The sequence below is a fragment of the Centroberyx affinis genome, unplaced genomic scaffold (genome assembly GCF_046629955.1).
Source record: "Centroberyx affinis isolate AG114_WGS23_722 - 3 ecotype Tasmania unplaced genomic scaffold, CSIRO-AGI_Caff_v1 ptg002712l_1, whole genome shotgun sequence".
NCBI classification, from domain to species: domain Eukaryota; kingdom Metazoa; phylum Chordata; class Actinopteri; order Beryciformes; family Berycidae; genus Centroberyx; species Centroberyx affinis.
The window spans coordinates 115,682-141,674 of NW_027280885.1; the positions used below are offsets into that span (position 1 = coordinate 115,682).

The 25,993-nt window shown below is 42.1% G+C and overlaps 1 protein-coding gene across 4 annotated transcripts; it reads right to left on the reverse strand.

Moving 5' to 3' along the window:
- Positions 1-10: 10 nt before the first annotated feature.
- Positions 11-25,378, reverse strand: pacsin2 (protein kinase C and casein kinase substrate in neurons 2). 4 transcript variants are annotated; one of them, XM_071535465.1, is made up of 12 exons: positions 25,252-25,378; positions 15,488-15,579; positions 14,854-15,010; positions 13,714-13,949; positions 11,558-11,713; positions 11,218-11,393; positions 10,596-10,716; positions 9,109-9,156; positions 7,222-7,352; positions 3,901-4,059; positions 2,266-2,447; positions 11-2,099 (listed from the first exon to the last, which is right to left on the reverse strand). In XM_071535465.1, the coding sequence occupies exons 2-12, from the start codon at positions 15,542-15,544 to the stop codon at positions 1,987-1,989; spliced, it is 1,536 nt and encodes a 511-aa protein (XP_071391566.1). In that variant the 5' UTR covers positions 15,545-15,579; positions 25,252-25,378; the 3' UTR covers positions 11-1,986. The 4 variants fall into 4 exon arrangements, with proteins under 4 accessions (XP_071391566.1, XP_071391567.1, XP_071391568.1 ...); XM_071535466.1 differs by lacking the exon at positions 9,109-9,156; XM_071535467.1 differs by lacking the exon at positions 3,901-4,059.
- Between the last annotated feature and the right edge of the window lie 615 nt (positions 25,379-25,993).

Genomic DNA, 25,993 nt, shown 5'->3' on the forward strand with positions numbered 1-25,993 from the left:
TATTTTCCATTAAATTCATTTATTATGTTGTGGGACAACATTTACAAACTGAACTGTGCAAGTATAGCTGTTGCTGTGTTCTGTAGACAGCGTGCCCTGAAAATGTGGCAAAACCTCTCCTTCCTCACTATATAACAGACAACTAAATTCATCTTCCTCTCCTGCTGCAGTTAAAGGCATCAAATAAAGTCTTAATTTCAATGACCATCATCTGTACGCAATTAATGAATGGATCTGGAGCTTACACAACTGAAAAGAGCCTGCAATTCAAATTCCCAACAGGGCAGGCCTACAAAATAGTTGACGATCAAGACTAATGTGTTAAAGTTATGAAAATAGGCACATCGATTCATGCCATAGCTTCTAAGAGACAATTTAGAAAAAAACAACTTTTACCAATTAGTTAGATATTTGTTGATTAATTCAATAAGGAGTATGGCCCTCTGTAAAAGAAAGAAATAATCATATTTACAAATATAACAAAATAATAGATTCATGGGACATTTGCCATAAAACATTCAATTATTGTACAAACTGATTCTCAATCACAGCATTCTAACAAGAGTAGAACAAAAGCACTTGCGGCATCATAAATTAACAGTCTTCAATTTCCAACTAAATATCACCTGATCTCAATGCTTCATTTGTTCTAATATATTCTATGCTATTTACACGCAGGTATAAACACCTTTAACGCAGACCTGTGAAATACCATACTTGGCTGTGGTTTTATTGCTTAACTTGTAACATATTTTCAAAAAGGAAACAATAAAATATTCTCCCATAGCTTGGCATTTGACATCAAGTGAGAGAATGAAAACATGGATCTTCAAGTGAGATAACCTTTTTGAAAAACATTCAGAGCATTAAAGGAAAACTAAGAAAATGAAAAAGATTTGACGACACTCATAAGAATTACAATCTACAATTGACAGAGGGTGAAGAGATTTGCGTGAAAGGATTATTAAGCACACTTGTTCTGGGACAGTTGTTCAGTGGTTGCAAAAACATCAGCAAAGTGAACAATCAACTGGTGAGCCATTACAATCAGTGAGTGTACATTCAATTGCAGTAACTAGAGGAACAGATGAACCAGATGAAGACAATATAAGGATAAGGCTCTACTGGTCGCAATCATTCATTATATAATAACCAGAAAAATTAAAAATCCTGAAAGGAATGGCAGACCCATGTAATAACTAGTTTAAAAGCAAGTTAAATCTTACACTACTCTCAACATCAGGGCCTTTTTTTGTCCAAAGTTAATATCAGAAGACCAAATAATGAACATATATGGATTGGATTCTAACAGGCAGAAAACTCCAACTTCAGAAATGCTTTCATACCTCAAATAATAGCTAGTTGTGGTTATAAAGAGGGACATCTCCCTTGATGAATCCACACTGGCTTGCATATTTAGGTTGCAGGTATCACGTAACATTGCAAGATGCTTTGTCAGACTGTCATCCCAGTGTTTCTTTTAAACAATATAGAAATTCACACATAGATTTCAACTTGAGTCTTACATAATATATACTTGAATAGCTATGTTTTTTTTGTAACAGCATAAATGGGATTCTAAGACATCTGTGGCTCTGAATAACATTAGTCATCTTACAGTGACAGCTATCTTTTCTCTATGAGATTAATGTGAATCTCCCCCGCTTGGAATCACCTGGAAACTTTGTATTCAGGGTATACTGGATGTGGTTAATTTCCACTTTTGTACTTTTGTACTTGTAGTTTCTAGGAGGGTCAACCTGTAGGTAGCAAGCCACAAGATCTGGAGTAGTCCTTTTACAATCTGCAACCCCTCTTTTCTGTCCCTCTCCCAACCTAGTCCAAGTCCAGTCTTCACCAGAAGGGGGGCACAGGTAGAAAAGGGTTGAAAATAAGGCAAAGCCATCCCTCTTCCAAGCCGCACCATCATTACTCAACGCCCTACTTTCTTCTTCTTTCTTCACATTTACTCGCTTGTCAACTTTATTACTGGATGTCTTCCACATAGTTAGCAGGGTAGAGACCTACATTTCCATCCTTGAGCCGGCCTTTGCACCAGCCCTGGTCATCTTCTTCACCTATCTTAGTGAACTCATCCCCTGGAGAAGCAAGAAGCAAGGAATTAATTAATCTTTTGTACTCCAGAAACCGGTTAGGATCTGACAGAATTGGGAAAAGTGTTGTTGCTGAGTCTTTGAGACAGGATTCAGGAATTACTCAACTTTGAAACAGCCCTGTCTCTACCACACCCCTGTCAGTCTGTACCTGCTTTGAAGCTCAGCTCATCCTGCTCCTGTCCTTCATAGTCATAGAGGGCTCGGACGGGCACAGATATCACCGGAGACGCCGTCTCCTCCTCAAATGGATTCCCATCACCGTTGGTGGAGAAAGGGTTAGCGCCCGTGTCTTCGTCTGACCAATCTGGAGTCTTCTCCATACTGCTGGCACTGGACCGACAGACAAAATAACCAATTAAGAGAACAGATGACAATGTCTGATCATTATCATGTCCATCTCAGGGCCTGATACACCAATAGGACAATCCAGCATAGGCGAAAGAAGCAGGAACAAAAGTTAAAAGTTAGAAAAGGAAGATAAATAAAATACAACACCAAGTAAAGAACAGTCAAAACACAAAAAAAGCCCAAATCCACTGACAAATTTTCTTTTATTCACCCTGAAAACATCCTCTTTTTCTCAGTCCAATGTAAATGAGTGGAAAACATGCTTATTTAGGACGTCAATGCTGCAAGGCAAGCGTTTGTTTGTGGCAGCATGATCAATGAATTTGCAAGTTGCTTTGACACCACTTAAACATCAAGAGCTTCAAGTAAGAACACACACAGTGCTGAGGTAAGGCAATGCAACAAAACAACATGATGACAACAATGTATGAAAACACACGAAAAATACATGACCAAGCAAGACCAATCAGTGTTGCAAATGCATGATTGTAGTTTAACCTAAATGCCCACCAGGGGGAGGCAGATACACACCAACGACAACTTGCCTCTGCAGATACAAAGTTGCAAGACAACAAATGCACACTGGCGTGCACACACACACACACACGCACAAAAAACAATCTACAGTCAGACCTGTTCACACACCGTCTTACTGTTTTTGACCAAACTACCTCTCTGAAAAATAAAAAACACTGTTGACATTTTGGGTTACCTGCTTTACTATCCTGCCATAAGTAAATATTTGAGTTGATTTATAACGATCAAACAGAATGATGAGTTGCCCAAGGTCTGGATTTAAATATTTGTATCTAAATTATATTTGTATGAGTTTGCATTTGTACTTCAGGGAGAGCAAATACAGAATTGATACAGGAGTTCTTTTAAAATTACACACCAAATTAATGGTTGTTGATTGGGATAACTGAAATGAATGACCAGTCGATATAATATGTACATATATATATATATATATATATATATATATATATATATATATAGGTGTATCGCGATTCAGATCTGACTGTAAGACAAAAACATATAGGAAATCCCATAGCAGAGAGATGTGCACCCATGCGCACATGACGCATGTAACGTTCTGCAAGACGTGGCACTGTTAGGAGTGATGGACAGACACACACTGGCTTTGTGTGCAATGCCATTCCAGTGACCATGCAGAGCAACACAACAACCTGCCACCTGGTTGGGGAGGGGGTGGGGGGAGAGTGAAAAGTAAAGCAGGAAGGAGAAGGGGAGGATAAATGTAGAAGACAGGGATGATGTGGACACCAACGAGGAAGGAGGGGCAGAAGTAACTTGAAAGATAAAGAAACAGCATGACGCGAGAATGAGCACGAACGCTAAACCATAAATCGAAGGTAGAAAATGAAAGGAGGGAGAGTGGGGGTGGGTGGAGTGTTTCTCCTGTGTCACCAACGTTTTCATTTCCTCTTTATTCACACTGATGTGGTTGACTGTGGTCTGCTCCTCCACGGTCATCTCCTCCTCCTCCTCCTCCTCCTCCTCCTCCTCCTCCTCATCTTCTTCATCAAAGGGGTTCGAGCCCACCGGTGCTGTTTTAGTGGGCACGGTCAGGCTGACAACATGGGACACAGTGAGAGAGCGGTTGTGACACACACACACACACACACACACATATATGACTTGTGGACAAATTCGAACTGTGATGCAATGGGGGAACAGTGTTGTTACGCACAAATGCTCCACTGTGATATTGTGACCTATTAAAACCAAATGAGGAAACAGGAGTATAATGTGACGCACCGGAGACATATAACATTGTGACATACAGTATGTGTTGAAACATTTAATCAGGCTGTGTTGCAGTAGCTATGACGACACAGTTATAATGGTATTATAATGTGATAACAACCATGGATGACACCCACAAAGCTTTGTAATCAGTTAACAAAAGAAAGGTTAGACCTCTGACTAAACAGTTACCTTTTAACAGAAAATGTAACAGCAAGACATTGTCACAATAACTTGTTTTGCACATAAGCACTTCCACTAGAACCCGTGGGCCTTGTACCTCATAATAAATCCATCACCTGCTGATAAAACCAATGCCAGCACCAAGAAAACACTTCCTGAGTGGCCTCTTAAACAATGAATTGCCAGCTCTAGCTTTTGTAGATGTAGAAAGTGTAGAAGTCACATGTGGCCAAAAACCTAAGACCAGCTTCACTTCCTACTATTGTGACTTTCCACATCAAGGGACAAAACTGGGACTATCCCTCCAACAGTATCAGGGAAAGCATACAGTGTTTCTACTCCCTGTTTACAGAACTATTGGACCCTGAAAAGCAGCAGCTATCAGTTGGCCCATGAGAGTGTGTAATGGTCTAATGTGAACGCCTTTGTTTACATAGTCACGCTATACTCTCTGAGCTAAGCCTGAGGAGTTATTACACCAAACACTTCACTAGTGGAAGTCTGGCACAATGTAACTTTGGATGGCAACAGTCAACAAACAAAGCTTATCTTACTATGTACTTAAGGTATTCAGAAAAGCCATTAAGAACTGAGAGCCCTTATGCATTATATATACATTTTTAAATATACTGTATATACTAACTCTTATGTAGAGGGTGTATGGTCAAACAATGTTTACTCAAATTTCAGACATCTTAACTGATAGGGAAAAACCAAAAGGGCATAATGAACAAAAGATATGGTGAGAGGACTGGCTCTCTAACCCTGATAAAAAAGCACAGTCAAACTACAATCAAGTCATAAACCTTCACTTTGGATTGTTTTTGATCCTAAGTCAATCCACTATGACTCTATACTTTAATGTATGAAGACGGCTTTGCGTGATAGGAATCTGAATCATCTTGCTTCAGACCCATCCCTAAGCACACACACATTCCCGCACACAATCTGCCGGTCACTCTTCACGCCTATAGATAGAGGCTAAATACAGTCTCTCTGGTGCATGTTACAGACAGAACATGTGTTCTATATGCTGGTAGAGAGAGGCGATCCCATGATAGTCAAATCTAGTAAGATCAGAGGTCAGATGCTTCCCATGCCTGACATTCCCTGCGTTGACTCCCCTGTACACTCCTCTAGTGCTCTCATGAACACTGCTTACACACTTCCTACTGATGTTTGGATGTGGTCGGAGAGCAGGTGCAGGGAACCTCATTAATTACCAAGCTGCAATGGAATGCTCAGAGTTAAGGTCAAGTATCTGAACAGCCTGCCCATACACAGGCCAGGAAACAAATAACAGCAGACCCCATTCATATCCTGAACAGCAACAGCTCCTGTTATCAGGTAGACAATCCAGTGTCCCACGGTGCAGGTTATACACAACTTTTTAATACAATCTCCCCTCATCACCATCTCCTACACAGGCACAGCATCTTGCTTTCCCCTCTATTTCTTTATTTATATGCACTGATTATATGATGTGTTTTGTATCCCACGATGTTGTGTGTATCATGAGGTTTTATCTTAAGCTGCTGTTTGTTGCTGTGTCCATGCACTGTTTTTATGTCCTTGGTGCTGCTGCCACAATCTCCAAGACAAATCTCCCTGCAGGGACAACTACGTTTATCTTGTCTTATCTTAGTTTAGGAGAGATTGCATCACGTTATTAAAAACCGCCAATCAAACACTGAGCAGCTCTTATCCTTCACACCCCCGTCTAACTCCATTAGGTATTAAATCGGTGGTCATCAATCGTTCATCTGAGATCTGTACTGGAAGGCCTCCAGGCTTTTGTTCCTGTCAAGTTCTTTAAATCTTATATGAGTCAATGAATTACAGGCTATTTTTCTTTCTTTCTTTGGTGGACTGAAAGGCGAATTAAGTGCACTATGATTACATGTTATAACAACATACTGTTATAACAACATAGTCTATAAATTAGATTTTGTATAAAAATCAAAAAGGCTGAATCAAGTGCAAGTGCTTGACTAGGACTCGTGTGGCCATCCTTGAGCTTTCCAGTACCAATCCATGCTATGAACGTCTTGGCGTGCAAGAGCAATATTTCCACAATACTTTTGGCATGCTTTCAAATATGTAGCAGCAGACTCGAGTCTCCCAGCGATGACTTCTTTCCCAACAATCTGTAACAAAATGTTTGCTGTTGTCACGGAAACAGTCGTAGCACTCGACGTCACTCCCGGAGCTTTCCTTATGGAACATTTTACAAGCATTCCTTATCCGGGGGGGAAGACACTCTTTGTGCAGTGAACTGGATTATCTAGGATGTCGGAGGTTTGTATTAGGAAAAGAGACAGAGAAAGAGAGTGTGTGTGTGTGTGTGTGTGTGTGTGTGTATGTGTGTGTGTCAGTGCTTCCTGTAGAATTTTTTGTAGATATAGCGGCTGGTAATTTACCAGGTACCCAGGTTGAATCTTGGGTCCATTCAAAGATCAGTTAAAGTAGGTTTTGGAAGTTATAATGTCTTGTTTGGATACTTATACCATGATATGTGACTACTGTGCTGAAGTGCAATTGTAATAGTTAATTTTCCAGGTGGGCTGAAAAATAAGGGCAGATGATATGTTTTCAACGTACTTACAGTTTGCTGGCTAAACAAATGTTAAGGAAATATCTGTCTGTGTGCGTGCATGCTCTTTTAACAGTCCTCTTACACTCTTGTTTAAATTCCACGTTTTGCATGCATAGGGTATCCAAGCAGTATGTGTATGTGTGTAGGTGTATAGGTGTGTGTGTTGTGTGTGTGAGCAAGTGAGTGAATGAGTGATCACGTAGCTACCTGCTGCTGGTCTTGGCTGGCTGGACTGGCTGATCTGACCCGGTCTGACTGATGCCTGTCAGCGTGACGCCATCTGACGGCTTCTTCTTCTCGCGCCTGCTCAGCGTCCGGTTCAGATCTATGGACCAGTCCTGGTGGATACACACACACACACACACATTAGACTCATATACTGCACCTACAACTGTGCCAAGCTTGCTTGTTGGCCAACTGAGTGGTTGGTGCAAAACATGTCTTCATAGCTAGTGGGAGAACACATCACAGGCATGTACACTGCAATACACACACAATTCAACACAGTCCAAACTCAATGAAATCTGATGCACTTGCAAACATTTCTCAGGCTGTGACTTTGGCTCTGGAGTAGGGCTGGGCGATATAGTTGAAATCAATATCACGATAATCATAAGGACTTTTTCCATATTGATATATATGACGATATGGCTCACATAAGCAAAATCACGTTAAATATTCAAATTAATGTTCATCATATTGAACCGAATGGTAATATTTGGTGTGATGTCAAACTAAACTGAAATTTTCACATAATATTTCTACCATACCCTGAGTTTCTAAATAAAATTAGCTTGTTCTCATCAGTTCAGACAGCAGAATTGTGCGTCTCGATATCCCAAAATCACCATATCATCACAATCACTGAAAACCACTGAAAGACGATAAACGATAATATTGAATTATTGTCCAGCTCTACTCTGGAGTGTCATTTTGAAATTGTGTGTGTGTGTTTGTTTATACAGTATAAGCCTGATACTGTGAAAGACGCAACCATGTATCCATCACCTGTAGACAGAAACACCACACCAAGGAATCCCCCCCTCCACCAGAGACTAAAGAGGGGGAGTGGAGCAATAGAGAGTGGTCCCATGATAGCAACACTGTCAAGTTGAGGGCATATCTTCATGCATATAGCTATAAATCATTTGTATTCAACAAGAAAGAAACTAGCTTTAAAAAAAAAAGAAAAAGTAAAATTTTTCCCCAGACATGGCTGGTTCAATTCCTGGACTTTCACATTTATAAGGCTAGACCATGATCCACAATGATTAATTTATTCTTTAAAAAAATATTTTAACAACTGATGAATGATAGTGGAAATTACTCGTACCTATTATGACATAACAGCATGATGGACGTTCTCATAATGGGAGCTAGATGTCTCCAATAAATCAACATTATTCAGGGAGCTGCCTTAATGTTCCCCTTTCATACAGATAATATATTACATTAGTCAGTCTGCCATCTAAACTTTCCTGAGTCCTTTCCTGACCCCTCTGATCTATCATGCCTCTTTTCCAGGCCTCTCAAACTTCCAAAGATCAAAAGGTCTGCCGGCCTGGCTAGTGACCTCTGAAGCTCCGCGACATCACAGGGTCATGGTGGTATCATGTGATGTACTGCAGGGTCCACATGGACTGGAATGATGGCTGGAGGTCACCGAGGGGTCAGGGGTCAAAGGTTAGAAAGAACACAGAGAGGGAGAGCTGCGTAACAGCGGCATAGAGAAATTCTGGGAATTCTAGCATCCAGGAAAATGTATATAAACATCCCGCAGTTGTGAGGGAAAGGGAAGGGAGGTGGTATGTCACACTCTCGCACGAGCACGCTCTAACACGGATAGTGCTGTGGACATTCTTCAGTCTGACAGGCATGTGGTGTCTATGTGTACCATGCGCATGTTTGTCTCTTTCATATTCTTAAAAAAATTTAGGGGCTACTTGAATACATGATAAAAACACAACCACCTCAAACACGCGCACACACACACACACACAAAAAATGCAAGGAGTGAGAGTGCCGTTAGTGGAAAAAAAAAGGCCCTCCCCCCATGACTGTTGTGATAGAACAGCCCTCCCATGCAGAACTCACTACAATGGACCTTCTCTTATAGGAGCGAGGATGGGACCAGTCCACATTCTGTCAAACAGGGGGAAAGGGAAGCAGGGGTGGAACAGGGGTTAGTAAGGACAAGACTGTCAAATCATACAAATGAAAAGGGCAGAAATAACATACTAATTTAAAGCAAAACAAATATAAGCTGTATAAATGTTAGTTTGTGAATGTAGTGTTTAGTTGTCACTTATTCCAACAAATTATTTCAGGAATTACCCCACTGTTTTATTGCAGAACTCTGAAAAACCTTCAATAACCAGCTACATGAAGTATAGTATTGATCATTATGAATAGGTGTGTAGAGGGGAATACAATCTTTTCTCGTAGATATTCCAACAAAACAAGTATCACCATGCTGTTTCGTTTTAGACATTCGTAGCTCATTGTTCATTCAAGTTTCTGGTGGATATCTGCAGTGTAGAGACGGTGTTACATGAAGCGGTTTGACAGGTTCTGCCTCACTCTTTTTGTCTGTGCGTGTCTTGTCACAGAGAAGATAAGGCCTGGGGAGACAAGTTGCCAACTGCACATTCTAACAAAGGGCTCTTGTATGTTGCCCAATTATTTAATCCTTTCTTTAAAAAAGCCTCTGAGTAACCATATGGTTACCAAGCTGTTTTTCTTCCTCTGAGTAACCATATGGTTACTCAGAGGAAGAAAAACAGCTTGGTAATGACTGAAGTGGAAGAAGGCGCCCCATAAACTGCTATGTCTGCAAGATCACTCCACAGAACTATAAATTGTAGCATTGCAAAATTATGCATGCTCTTACACTTCTTTCCTAATCTTCCTCTTTCTATTAGTTCACCTCCTGTTGGGGAGATGACATAAACTACATCCCTCCAACTGCCACTCTCTGACTGCTGTGAGCTGATTTACTTCCTTCCCTGATGCCAAACAGCGCACTTCAAGGACAGGAATGAAACTGGGTTATAACTCCTGCTTGGGCAGCGTACGATGGCTAAAAGCTGTGGAAATGCTGCCCTTGCGGGTTTTTTCTTCAGACATTTTTCAGAACCATTTATTGCTCCATTTTATTACTCCATTTCCCCAGTTCTCTAGAACAGTGGTTCTCAAAGTTGGGTTTGGGGGACCATCAGGGGTCCTTAAGGAGGATCCAGGGGGTTCCCCATTAAATAAGGACTAGACTAATTTCACTCAGATTTAATTCATAACAAATTATACTACTAGATAATGTATAAGGATCACTACTCTAATCATAGGTTTCACTCTCACCACTATTATTTCCCACATACAGTGTAGACAGTTATACAATTCAATACTAAAATCAGAAGCAAAAATCTTCCCATATGGAGTCCCTGGGACAAAATATTATGAAATGGGGGTCTTTGGCCTACTATGTGCCTATTTGGGAGTCTCGTCCCTACTTCCTCCATCAAACCCTGACCTTTCATTCTCTTTTTTTCCTCCCCCTGTATCAATATTAGTCTGAGAGGCAGTACCTCAAACTGCGGCCAGTTCATGGGCATGCCGGGGCCGTGATTGGACCGGAACCATTTCAGGTCCTCCTCAGCATCAGCAGCAGAGACGGTGTCTTCCATCGTGTGGTAGATTGTCTGGAATCTATGGAGGGAATACAGGAAGTGCTTGATTTTCTGTGTGACATCTGAAATCTCAAACATGTCACACAGCAATATTCAGCGACTGAAAGAGTCACATCTGTGTATTCAAACATGAGATTCAGACATGAGATGCATTTTTTTTATTTATTTATTTTTTTAGGCATTTTTATGCTTTATTAGATAGAGACAGTGTGAGAGATAGATAGGAAGGTATGGGGGAGAGAGAGAGGGGAGGACATGCAGCAAATGACCGCGGGCCAGATTCGAACGCGGGTCACTGCGGGAAGGACTGAGCCACCGGGGCGCCCGCATGAGATGCACTTTATGTGTTCCTATCTAGGTAACTGTATTCTGCTAGTAAGTTATAAATGTAAAATGTGCTTGTGATTGGTGGATGACGCTGTCTGACCAGCAAATTGTTCTTTTTTCTGTCTCTTTCAGTTTTGGTGCTTGAAAACTAGTTTGTTGGAATGAGAAATGAAATGCAACCCATGTGACTGACCTGTGATTGGTTGAGAGGTCAAGGTGCTGTTTGACCTCCAGCAGCAGCTCTCTGAAGAAGCGTATGCGTTTGTCTTCAAACTGCTGCCACTGCTCAAACACCTGCTCCATGTTCTCCATATACTGAGGGGTCAACTTGTCCAGCTCCTCCAGGGACTTCTCATAGCGTTCCTTAGTCTGAGAGACGGGAAGGGAGGATGGAGTGACATGTACAACAGTACAGCAATAAAGGCACATTGATATACAGATCTACATACATACAAATTAATATAGGTCAGCACACACTCATACATCATCAGGGATGTGAAAACACACACATCTCCCTCAACTGGCAGCCATACCTTCTGCACCTCCTGCTGACACTTCTCCACCTTGTCCTGGAGTTTCTTCTGGGCTTCAGGGTTGTTGTTGCTCTCCAGCTTGCTGTTGGTCTCCCTGCTGGTCGCCAGCTTCTCTTCCTTGCAGGCTGAGTGGTACGTTTTCTTCATCGTCTCCACCTGTGGATTTCACCACAACCACCGCCATCATTATCATCAACATTACCACCTCTGCTGAAACATCAATTTTCACCAACCTCAAAATGCCATGCCAAAACATGTCAGGGCCAGAACAGTAAGGAGCTGACACTCTACTTTTAGCTTTTATACTACTATTATCAGGGCCAGGATGCCGACCAGGGCCTGTATTTATCAAGTGTCTCAGGATCACTCTAGGAATAGCACTGAAAGTTTGACTAGGACTAAAAATAGTCCAGGCTCAGAGTTGGACATGTAAGGTAGTTATGAAGCGAGGAGTACAACTTCTCCCTTGAGAATATGACATCATGGTTTTATGACACTTGCCGCAAATTGAAAATATGTCTTGTAGTTCTTCTCTGATAGTTGTCGCTAAGGATTCAACACATTGAAAGAGCCATATCTCAATAATTTGAAGCAGAAAAACAAAATAAAATACAGAAAATGCCACCATTTCTAAGTATATTTCACAAACTAAGGACCTATAGGCTAAACAACCTATTGCCTACTTGGTGATGCTGGATAAATACAGGCCCTGGACTTGAGCACGTGAGCAACAATGACGCATGAATGGGGGAATTAATGAATAAGTTAGATGACTACTCAGCATGTAGTAACAAACGCATGGGAGGAAGGGAGGAAGGGAGTCAGGGAAACAGATGTGATCCCCCATGACAGTTTTCTTTGTGCTGTGAGAATAACAGGGGCAATTAATTACTTCTCTATCACTGTTCACTGTTTAATTTAAACTCGAATAGATATAAAATGAGGAAGCAGCAACATCCACTGTGGTTCTATTTGAAGAGTGACTAGGGCATTGCTCACTGTTACTTGGGCCAGGGCCAAAGCAGCCATGTCCCCATTGTACTCATCATGTGGTCATAAGTAGAGGGCACTCAAGAGTACAGAGAGAACAGCCTGTCCGCCTCTCTAATTTGATACAACAGGCAGCTGTGTGTTAGTGTGTCTTTGTGTGTGTGCAAAACAAAATGTCAATGCACGAAAACACTAGCGACATAGGAGCATGTATCTGGTCAGATATGTATAACTGTATGCAGTTCTGGTGGGTCACTGTGTGTGTGTGTGTGTGTGTGTGTGTGTGTGTGTGTGTGTGTGTGTGTGTGTGTGTGTGTGTGTGTGTGTGTGTGTCTATATTGACACGCTGCCCACATCATCTGACCAGACCAGATCTAGACCAGTTAATTAGCCTCATTTCCTCTCTGCCCTCATCTGTGTGGTAAATCAATAAATCACTATGGCCAAAAAATTGGACCATTCTGTCCCTGCACAGTGACGGCCAGGATGTCACCACCCCCTAGTGACATCACACACAGGAAGAGGGGTTAGAGATCCCGGAAGTCACAGAATGTTCAATGGCCATGAACACATACACACGCATGGAATGGGAATGGGAATGGGAATGCATGTAATGTCTAGTAAACAGCCTGCTAAAATGAAAACAGTGGTAGGAAATACACTGACCTAATTTTGAACTAATGGTAGTGCCAAAGTCACTGCAAGTACTCATAGCGTTTCCTTCCCTAACACTGATAATTAAAGAGCTGTAGGGAAACTGGTTGCCGGTTTGGCACACCATGGCTGATATTTGGCAGTAGTTTCTCATCCAGTAACATCACTCTAAGAGGTTTTACGTTGTGCTACTGCTCTGTTTGTTGTTTGTTAAGCAGGTAGCCATGGAAGGAAACGAAAACAAACACTAACAACGGTGAGTCAGTTCTATGCAATCATGTGAACTGGAGGGTAAAATGGATAGCCATGGCAGTAATCAATGAGTTGAAAAATGCCTGGCTGGTCATTTGCTTGTAGTAACCGCTTAATTAGCTGTTGATCACATGTGCCAATTTGAAACCCTGCTGGTGGAAATTTCTTTGAGTTTGCATTTGTGCAGTATTTTTAAACATTATTTCACTTAGTACAATGTGTAGTTTCCTATGAGTTCCTGAAAGGTACAAGATACACACCTCTTTGAGTTTCTTAGCCCAGGGTTTCTGAGCCTTGCGGAAGCCGTCCTCAGCCTCCTTGGTCTCTTTGTAGCCGCCAATCATCTGTTTGTGGTAGGCGTCTCTCTGCCAGTTCTTCAGCTTCTCGTAGTCCTCTCCCATCAGTGCTGCCTTCACATCCATGTGGAGTTCGCTCACCTTCTCTGCCTCCGTGCACAGAGCTCCCCACGCCCGCTCCAATGTACCGTACTGTGGGCCTAAGGCAAGAGTTATTAACCAGTCAGTGTCCACGTCCAAAAAGTCAACCCTTCAGATATTGAGGAACAAATTGATTTTCCCATTGATGCCCATGCATTATTCATATTTTGTAATTGCTTTTCAGTAGACTGTCGTGGTCATAAAGCATGGTCTAGGTGTACAAGAGAGCTGCCAATTATGGCTGAAATTATAGTCTTGATTACTTTGGTAGATCTTGTGATCACAAATATTAATAATCTCTATGATTTGATGAACAAATTGTTTTACTGCACTTTTTGCATCTTATATCAGCATCTTGACTATTTATATTATCTATTTCAAATAGAGTCAACATTCTAAATGAAATAATATGTTTTAATATTGCCATTATGCCAATATTACACAATTCTTAACTGTGGAAACTAAAACCGTAATATATGTTTACTTATGAGGCCCTAGTGTGCAGCTTGTCAACTCAAGTAAAAAAATGGGTGACGTAAGACTGCTGCAGGGCATACACAACACGCAATTTGGAAAGCAAAGACAGACGGCTTTGTTTATTGTGACTGCTTCAGATTCAGATTTCAAATCATGATTTATGCCAGGTCTTTCCCCACATTAAACACTTAGCTGGCTGGAAGCCGGGTGTTTTTTCCTGATCACGTCAAGGAAAATTTGAGCCCCATATGTTGAACCAAATGTTTTATATCTTTTCTCTGTTTATATGATTGAATTGTCTATGTGTGTATTGAGTTGTCCAATAATATCTTTTCCTTGCATTAGGGCTTCTGAATTGGTTCCCTATGTTTGTCTAGAGAGGTTGTTGTGAGGTCTTTAATGTCATTGCTTTATCCTGTGCAAAAAGCCTCCTAACTGGCGATATTGCCACCTATGCCTCTGTATAAGCCAGGGAAATAAGCCTACCTTTCTCTATGAGCTGCCGCCAGCGCTTGCCCCATTCTGTGAGCTGCTGTGCATAGGACTTTTCGATGCGAGCCCGCTCATGAAGACAACTCATCAGGTCGTTACAGAGACGGTTGCCATCGTCTACCCGCTTGACTGTCCGCTTGTAGTTCCCCACCTGAGAGCCAGCAACAGGGAGACAGACAGAGAAGATGAATGGATGGATGGAAGGGAGGGAGATACAAAGGGGCTGATATTAGTTTAGATCGGGATCACACAATGCCTTGAATGCTTTACAGTCTGATGGAGAGAATCCTTTACCACGGCACAATTCTGTTGCAGATGCACTGTGATGAAGGCATCACATGAGCTGGATTTATCCTACTTATGCATTAATAATGCATGTGTTAATTAAAACCATTGATCTTGTTTTCACAATGAAGACATGCCATCAGTGAATCACAGTTGCAATGAAAATGTATTGATACCCAACGTCTCATCACTTTCTTTTCAAAATATTTGAGGCTTGGGATCCTTGCCTAGAACACTGCACAGTTTGCAGCAACAAAAATGCATTATGGATTAAGTGTGATCCTGGCGTTAGAGTGAGCTGTGGAAAGTAATTTGTCTGTGTGTGTGTATGCATGCATCTCACCTCCCAGAAGCTATCACTGGAGACATCGATCATGGAGTCATCATAGGAGCCCGACATCGCTGCTGCCCAATGTTACCCTCAGTGTGTAGGGCCTGGAAAAAACACACACACCCACCCACAAAAAGTCAGTGCTACAGTGCATGATGAACACAGCCACTCTAGTCACAGTCAAAAACACACAACTACAGATAAAACACATCAGAGTCTCTTATGGGATAAGTACCAAGACAGTGTTAGTGTCTCACCAGCAGAATCTGTGTTTTTAGCTAGCTTTAATCTAAGCTTTAAGTCTGATGTGACACAACACAGAATAAGTGTAAGGAGCTGCAAGGATGTAAACAGAATAACGAAAAAGCAGGAAACAATTGGGTGAAGCAGGATAACATGAATACGAATGATGAATGAACAGGGAGGGAGAGTTATGTGTACCAAAAGCCTGACAAAAAAGAAATAGGCTACAGTACTGAAAAACCCCAAATAAAATCACATCCCTGAAGCACAGCAGCAGGCTATACTCAATGACATAATGATTTCACAGTTTCGTCATCTTTGGCATGATCTTGCTGCTGTAGCTGAGAGCCAGTTGGAAAACAGACACTCTCCTGGTTGTTACACCTGACAGGAGGGTGTTACCAGACACTGACGAGAAGCTAGACTGTGGGACAGTGTGGGCAGATGCAAACAGAAACGAGTCAAGATGAGAGGGAATGGTGAATGGAATAGGCCCAGCTACCTCTTTCACCATCTTATACTTCTGCCAATGTCTTTCTGTGTCTCCGGCTTCTCCCATAGACTGGGTGGCAAGGGGGTGCCAGGGTGACAGTACCAAATGATACGCTGACTGAAGTAATCAACTGTGAAAGTGACCCGTTGAAAATTTCACAAGGTGTTGCTAGAACACTCTGCTGTGTCATTTTCATTCATCGTTTTCATTTATTGTTCCATAATGTGGGTGTTGTGAAGCCCTTTGATACTGTAACTTAAATTCAGTTCAATGGGCTTCACTGGTATGATATTTGAAACGTTGGCAAAACAAATTAACAAGGATTATAAATTAATTACAGCAACACAAATTCATCTAAAATCTAGATTTATCAGGCTATCAACATTTATTACTCAGTATCTCTCTCTCTCAGCCTCTCTCTAGTCATGCTCTGTTCACATACATTACAATGAGAGCCTACATTCAGGAGAGTGGAGGCATTAAAATGACACAGCAAAGAGGAAGGGACAGAGGTTAATTTTCATCAGTTCGTTACACACCATCTCTCTCTCTCTCGTTGCTTGCTTGCTTTTAGTGCCACCAGGCCTAACTGTTGAGTCAAATGGTGGAAGCAGCTGGGACACACACACACACACACACACACAGTAGTTCTGCATGTATTATGAAACCAACAGCTGAAAGTAAACAATATGCAGGCAACGGTATCATTATTCTGTCACTATAACATTCCTCAGGGCAGACACTACTGCTGTGGATCAGACAAAGATATGGGTGGAAACTGTGAGCAACAAACAAATAGTTTAGGAGAGCAAAAACAAGAGACAGACAGAGAGACAGAGAGACAGAGAGAGAGAGACACAGAGAGAGAGACACAGAGAGAGAGACACAGAGAGAGAGAGAGAGAAAGAGAGAGAGAGAGCAAGTGTGTGATCTGGGTTGATAATCTAGGAAGCAGGTGGGTGTTTTCATCCATTTCCATAACCTCACCGCCCTCAACTCAAGCCACACAGAAACCACTGTGCTGGCTGGCATACAGCGCATTGGCTTACTGTGTATGTGTGTATATGCGTGTGTGTGTGAGAGAGAGAGAGAGAGAGAGAGAGAGAGAGAGAGAGAGAGAGAGAGAGAGAGAGAGAGAGAGAGAGAGAGAGAGAGAGAGAGAGAGAGAGAGAGAGAGAGAGAGAGAGAGCGATAGAGAGAGAAGTGTCAAGAGGCACACAGTGGGGAGCTTCCGTTTCTTTTGGACGGGTCCGACAGACAGTCCTCTGTTACTCTCCTCTCCCCCTCCTTTCTCCTCACGTCCATCATTTCAAGCTCAGCGGCCCCCCGAACAGCCCCTCTTTATTCGTCTCATTCCTCTCCTTCATCCTCTTCCTCCCTCAGCCTCTCCTTCATCCTCTTCAACCGTTAGCCACTATTCACCCTCATTCCTCTCCATCTTCTTTCTCCCTTTGCCTCTCATTCCTCTCCTTCATCCTCTTCCTCCCTTAGCCACTATTCACCCTCATTCCTCTCCATCTTCCTCCCTTTGCCTCTCATTCCTCTCCTTCATCCTCTTCCTCCCTTTGCCTCTCATTCCTCTCCTTAATCCTCTTCTTCCCTTTGCCTCTCATTCCTCTCCTTCATACTCTTCCTCCCTCAGCATCTCATTCCTCTTCTTCCTCCCTTAGCCACTATTCACCCTCTCATTCCTCTCCTTCATCCTCTTTCTCCCTTTGCCTCTCATTCCTCTACTTAATCCTCTTCCTCCCTTTGCCTCTCATTTCTCTCCTTCATCCTGTTCCTCCCTTAGCCACCATTCAGCCTCTCACTCCTCTCCTCCATCCTCTTCCTCCCTCAGCTGGTCTTCCAACCCTGCCGCGGAGCCCCTCCTCCCTCCACACTGTGACTGAGCCGTTTCTTTTAGTTGAGTGCGACACTGAGAAGATGAGGACTATTGGTGTGAGAAGTGTGTGTGTGTGTGTGCGTGTGTGTGTTGGTTGATGGTCAGTGGCCCGTGCCCTCCGGGGCAGGACATGGACAGAGGGGCGTATTGTGGTCACCATTCACCAGGCAGGCAGCTGAACAACTCTCCCTTTACTGTGTTTGTAGTTTAGTGCTTTTTGTAAAGAACATACCCAAACGAATACAAAATGCACTCGCAATCAAGTCAAACACGCACGCACAAGTGCATGCACAAACAAATGCTGAGCTGTCACTTTTTCCAAAACTTTAGTGTGAAGAAAACCAGAGACAATTTTGTTCATATTTTACTCAAGCTCCCACAGCTTATGAACTTTGTATGTCATTCAAACCAGTTCCAATGATGTGGATCGACTCAAGTGGATTCAAACTTGTATTCTGTCAGGAGATTTTTAATCATTTTGAACTCAAAAACTTAGACCACACACACACACACGCACACACAGGGCATGGGTCCAGAGTTTTCTGTTGCTTCAGAAGCATCGATATTAATGTGCTGTGTGGAATTGCCTAATACTCAGAGGGAAAAGCCATTAAAGTGATGAGCGTGAGATCAATAGTCTTATTCTGCCAGGTAAGTGAGTGTGAACTTGTGAGTGTGTATGTGTGCACGTGAATGGTGTAGAATAGGCTTTATCTTGTTTCTTGAATCAGCTAGTCCTACAACAGAAAGAAATGATGACAGCGTACTCTACCTCTCACAGGCTCAACACCATGTCCACAAAAAACACACAGAAGCTTATTTCTCAGCATGATAATCATAGATTAACCAGGCCAGTCTCTCCCCCCCCCCCCCCAACCCCCCACCCCCCACCCCTTCACCCTTTCCCTACCAGCTGTCCATATTCTTCATTCATCGATCACTGCTGCAGCACAAGAGACGGACACAGAGCAGCCATGGAACGAGCCACAAATATCTACTCTAAACATGGCAATAAGGCTTTACACAACAAACGCTGCTGAGTAGAAACTTCCACTGACAATATTACCTCTGCAGCATGAAATATGTGCAAACCAATGACAATTTTAACACACTTCCTTCCTTGCTGCACACTGAGGTATACATCTAACCTTACCACAGTTGATCTTGTAGCCCTTAGACCTAGATGTGGTTTTGTATGCGAGTGGCTCAGCTGAGTAGGTTTAAAATTAAAAACAAGGATGCTGAAGAATAGAAAGTGACCTTGCGTTCAGTCAATCAGTTCACGACAGCAACACCCCACATGGCCAATATCTTAAACTTAAAGCTTGCAAACTGACAAAACTTAAAGCAAACTGCAAACTTAAAGACACAAACTGGCCATCTTCTAAATAAAAAAACGAATGGCTTTTCCAGGTCTGAGGTAATCAACAACAAAACAGGAACAAACGTCTGCACACCCTTGGCTCTCTAGGACATGGGGACTGTGTTGAACAATTGAACGTAGCTTGACCCAGAACTGTAAACAATACTGTTGACTAAGCTGGGGTCTGAAGTCCACTCGCTCTGTCACTCTGCAGGATAACACGGGTAAACCCAACAATGTGTGCTGGTATGCACAAGCAAAAAGACATGGGAAGGAGGAGAACAATCATGTAAAGAATGTAAGATGGAGAAACAATTACTATCTAGAATTGTGTTGTTGATCTAAATATGAAGTGACAAATAAACTCTGCATGACAGTGTGGCCACAATCCCTCATGCCACCACACGCTTATTTTCAGCAATGCTGCACAAACACTTGATTCATTTTTCCCTAAACTTGGCTGAGTGTGGGGTCTTACATTACAGGCTTAGTGATTATATAATCAAACTCAACAATGATATCCACTAAAGTCTGATAAGCAAATGCACCAATTCAGCTGTGACTCCAGCTTTAAGATAAAACTGAACAAATGCAGATGTAAAAGCTAACATGGCCGTTGCCCATACCTTGGCATGTTGACAAAGGCCTGTCAAAAGCAAAGCAAGCTCCCACACCGTCTATAGCTTTCAGTGTCAGTTTTGTTTTGACAGAGGTTTAATTGCAAAAAAGAACAAACAAATTGTAAAAGTATCCTACTTTGCATGGGTCAGGCTGGCTTTGCTGTTTTATGGCAGAATGGGGGTTAACAAACATCAATAATTTGTTGGTTTCAATATGGCTTGATAACAATTCAGAGAGCAGCTGCATAGAAACAAAGAGAGCAGCTGCATGGGACCAGAGAAGAGGTCGAGGGGGGAGAGAGAGAGAGCGAGAGTGAGATAGGGAGAGCAAGAGATGACCCAGTCTGTTATTGAAAGCACATGAACAGTATTGCGTTGCTGTGTGCTGCTGGAAGTGAGAAGGCCTGAGTCATGTCTAAGCAGCAGACACATGAGACACGTCAGTGACCTTTCCAACAGCCGGGAGGGGATAGGAGAGGCAAGCAAGATGGAGATGGATGCAGAAGATGCAACACGAGGAATAGATGGGCTAGGACTGGGCGATATGGACCAAAAATCATATATCGGTATATTTCGGCTGAATGGCGATACGCGATATATATCTCGGTATTTTCTACGAAGTGGGCTAAATGTTCAGTTGTAAGTCAAAGCCACATGTGAGATGTCACAAGCACTTTTATTAAAACAAGACTGTGATCAAAATAAAATGCAAAGACAGGGTTTCCTTCCCTGTTTTAGAACAGTCTGGTAAGTTCAGAAAATTACATCACTTCACTGTAATGCAGCCGTTAAAACCAGGAAAAGACAACACTTATGCCATATCACGATATTATGATATCCAAAATCTAAGACGATATCTAGTCTCATATAGGGCTGGGCAATATGGACCAAAAATCATATCTCAGTATTTTTAGGCTGAATGACGATACACGATATATACCTCGGTATTTTCTACGAAGTGGGCTAAATGTTCAGTTGTAAGTAGGACTGGGCGATATGGACAAAATCAAATATCACAATATTTTTTACCAAATACCTCGATATCAATATTGCGACAATATTGTAGGGATGACTATTGGTACTGAGTTTTTTGATAAATAATCATCAGTAATGTGGATATAATGACCAAGTGTGTAAAGGCAAATAATAGAACAGCTAGAACAGTCTGGTAAGTTCAGAAAATTACATCACTTTACTGTAATGCAGCCTTTAAAACCAGGAGAAGACAACACTTATGCCATATCAAGATATTACGATATCCAAAATCTAAGACGATATCTAGTCTCATATCACAACATCGATATAATATTGATATACTGCCCAGCCCTAGTCTCATATCATGATATCGATATAATATCGATATATCGCCCAGCCCTAAGATGGGCGACATGAGGTGCTGGAAAGGTGGTGCGACAAAAGTGAAGGGTCTGATGACTTCATTTCAGAATTTCCTGTATAATTTTTCATTGTATAAGTTTGTAGCTGTTGAGGTAATTTTACAGCCGTGGGGGACCACTACAGCTACAAACACTGCATCATACATTTGCTTGCATGTGAGAGCTATAAGCTCTTACATACAAGAACATACTCTTACCAGAATGCCACTTTCCCACCATCCATCCCTTTACTGTCTATTCATGCCATGTTGATAGCTCTCAGACTGCTTCAGGGGCTTCAGAGAGAAACAGTGTCATGGATGGAGCAGATGGCAGGAGAGCAGAAGAACAGGAAACAACAGGATACACACAGAGCTGAGATCATCCACAGCTGACAGGCACAAGCATGCCCGCCCTAATGCTGTGTGTATTTGTGTTCGTGTTTTAAAAATACCACCAGAGAGAGCAAGCATACAGACTAGTGTGGGACTGTGTTAGAAACAGCACACAGATCTCATAAATCCCTTTTATTAGCACCTATGACCCATAGAGAGGATTGTGTTTGTGGGAAATGGAAGGTCATGTTCAATACTGCTGCTTCCCTCCTGTTTCTGAGCTCACAAACATAATGTAGATTTATTTCATTTTTAGTGAATCAGGCAGGTCAGTTAAGAATAAACTCTTATCCACAGTGTATAGTAGGTGCATAGTGGGAGACGTTCCACTAACCTCAAGACGTTAGTCATCGTCACACTAATGTCACACAATCTCAACAACTCATTCTGTTGCAATCTGGCTAGCAGACTAACCAGTAACTGTTGCAGTGGGGAAACATATGCACAAAACCAGAACCCCCACACTCCTGCCTGGTTACAGTGAGTGGAGTCAACCTGGGGGGTGTTGTGTCATATTTTGCGCCCTGTTAAATAGGGAGACCTCCCAGTCCTGTCTGCCTGACTGTAAATGTAAGCAGGATCCCACTCAGCTTACACATGTTTTGGTCTCACTGAGAAATACATGACTTCCTCCTCCAGGCTTAAATACAAGAGAAACAGACCAGTCGCTTTCCTTTGATTTATTCATCTGATTCAGGAGAGCAGCAATTGGTCAAAATTGATCAGGCAATCGGGTGTCTCTTCAGCAGCTTCACCAACCAATGACCATTGATTGAAACCCAGCAGAAAAAACAACCTTATTTACAACTGGCTCACCTCAGCAGTAACAAATGCATTGTCATGGGTACTGCAGGAAAAGAGAATGATTACATAACAAGCAAGCTGAAAACATAAGTCAGCCCTCTACTTCATGTCATAATCACACCAAAATCAGAACAGGGTGATTTTTTTTCATTAAGAGGTAGCTGTCTGTTTCCATTTCCTTCTTTTGTTTCATAAAAGTGCCTGCGATGTCTCTCAGGCGGGGAGTGCAGCTGAGCTGATCTATCCCTTCAATATTGCTGTTTCACAGCAGGGTATATTACTAAATCCCTACTGGGCTATGAGGAAAGAAATACACTCTTGCTTCACTCTGTCTCTCTCTCACACATGCGCGTGCACACACACAAACTTGAAGGTCAAAAGTTTCCATGGCAATCGTGGTTCATGACCTTGATTTTCATTCCTTGTCAGTCAATCACCTCTGCCCTCTTTCCTCATGTGGGTTCAACAGCTGCACTGGACTGCTGATCTCACAACAAATGTATGGGCTTTCAAGTGGAGCCTCTCGATACTGACTCCAACCTATCCATCATTTACAGAGATCACTGAAAGAGCTTCAAAACCTCATATGAGGCGCTCCAAAAACACCAGACAGTGAACATATCAGTCCATCAACACCAGGTCAGTGTACGGCCTAAACTTCAACATAGCTGACCAGCCCATAGCCAGCCCTGCCCAAAAACCCCTTGCTCCACGGTCAGGGAAAAACAATGGCATTTGTTCCACGCTTTCAGGCATTTTCCACTGGACAGGCCAGCAATGGGGAGAGAAACATAATGGAGGGAAATTCTGTATTACGTGACAGGGAAGGGGAGATCCTGACATCACCGTCAGGCAAATTCTACACTTTTTCCTGTGGAACCCCCTGTTCCGCTCTCACATGATAGAGCAGGCTGGGCGAGGTCAAAGAAACAAGTGGAACGGCTCTAATGATGCATTTAAAGCAGACTTTTCAGGAAAGTGCCTCCACCCAAAAACAAAATTAATGTGTTATCCCAATGACCTTTAACAGTTTAATCTATATATATATATATATATATATATATATATATATATATATATATATATATATACATACATCAGCAAGTCTCTCAAATAGCCATAAACCAGAGAAGAATCTAATGTGTGATTTCAGCATCTAAAACTTTCTAGCGCTGATTTACTCACAATAAACAGGAGGCCAGTGGTCTTAGGATGGATCAAATCCCTTCAACTGATTCATGCACTCTTAGAGATTACACCGATAAAGATCCCTCGAAAATGGAGAGCAGTGCCTTCAGCCTAAATTGGAATACCCGTTCTAAGTTTAGCTCAGTTCTGTGACAGAGCAATCAGTTCACATGGTCCCATAGAGAAGGACAAACAAGTAGCTTTTTCACAGGACTTTTATTACTGCTTTACCCTGACAACACTTCTCTCACAACACACACAAAGTACATAACCGGTCACTAAGGATGTCTCCATTAGAGTATTTAGACATGCTTAGTGACTGGTTATGACTGGCTGACTGATTGCAATGACTTATAATTTCCACTGATTCAAGTTCCATATTTGATCATGATTATTTCATGATTGACTAATACGGTCTATCATCCTCAGAAGACAGTCAAAGTTCTCTACTTCCTACTTCACTCCATGAATAAATACCTGATGTGTTATAAGGACTTCACTGTAAAAGATCAGAAGATTACAGTCACCAACACCCGTGATTTACACCCAGCCTTGACAGATGAGACACCAAAGATGTGCCTCTCTTCTTCCAAGTATACAAGGAAAACTCCCTCGTGAGGGACCCTTGCTATCTTCAGTGTCACACACAAGGGACATACAGTGTAGGAGCAATGTAGGAGCCAAGGCTGAAGTTGGCATCCAGCAGGCACTGCGCAAATTAAAACACTGACTGAGCAGTAAGCATGAGCAGCCCTGAAATGAAAAAACAGCAACAGCTAAGCCAGCTTTTTGTCTTCAAAATGAAACAAAATTATATACTATTGTACCAATACCATGCAGTACGATATGGTATCGACCAGCAGGTTATCTGTACTTTCGAAACCTGCCCCGCCCTTCATTTCTCAAAGCAATGAAACAACCAGTCTCTCCCCGTACGGAAACTGGACAGCTGAGGCAAATTGTCTTGATGCATCTAAATAAACCTGGTCAATAACAACATCGAAACTCTGCATTTTCACGGGCACCCTGACAACTATGACTTAACGGTGCTAACGTTAAGTCTTTGGACTTTTAATACCCTGCCTGCTGTGCACTGCTTGCTGGTCAGGAGTTATTGAAATGTTCCTAAGTTACAGCAAACGTCTAACAGTTGGAGTACACGGTAACTAGCTACAACTTTACTTGTATAGTTCGTAAGACATCTGAACTACCTCAGCCACCACTATCATTGTATTATAACTTGGTTAGGTCACTTTAAGTTTTAGCAAAATTACCGGTAACAGTAACAGACCGCGAGAGAGCTAACGAGAAGTAACGTTAGCTCCCTAGCTTTAACGTTAGCAAATTAGCCACAGCCCCTCTAGTTAAAAGTTAAAAGGCAACATGTAAAAATCTCACTGTAACTTTACCTGGAACACCTTTACTCCTCTTGAGAAACAATATTCAACTGGAGAATGTATTATCTTTGCGGTGCTAATTTACCAATCTTTTCCCCGTTTTTTTCCTGCTCAGCAGCGGCACCATCGATCGACTGACTGACACAAGTCAAGTCAGCCACAATACAACCTAGTACTTCCGGTCAAAATTGCCAAAATAAAACACTTATCGACGAACATACGTTACAAGGTTTTTTGAGTAATACAAAGCACAAAAGTGAAAATAAAGAATACACTTAAGCAGGACTCTGTCGTAAATGAAAATACAAATATATGTTTTTCGAAGTCCTTTTCACAGTATATTCATAACCGAGAAGCCATATACAGGGCTGCCAAACTATATGCAGACTTTCTCAAAAGCTAAACTCATACCAGACAACTTGGAAGACTGTTTGTTACCTTGAAGATGTACATTTAAGCCATATGTCACAGTTCTTTAAAACTACAATGGGTCCCCCAAAAGTATCAAGCAAACATTTTATTTTGAAGGCAAAATCGCCTGATTTCCGGTCTTACTCTGGCTACATTGAGTGACTAGGGGGAGGCGCGCCTGTCTGACGTCACATCCCTCAAAAAGTTCCTTTGGTTACTTTTTAACCTGGGGCACTCTAATCTTTATGAACACACCTAGGGCGGTGGTTCCCAGTGTGGGGTCTGGGGACCTCCAGGGGTCCTTGACAGGCTTCCAGGGGGTCGCCAGCAAGATGTGGAAGAG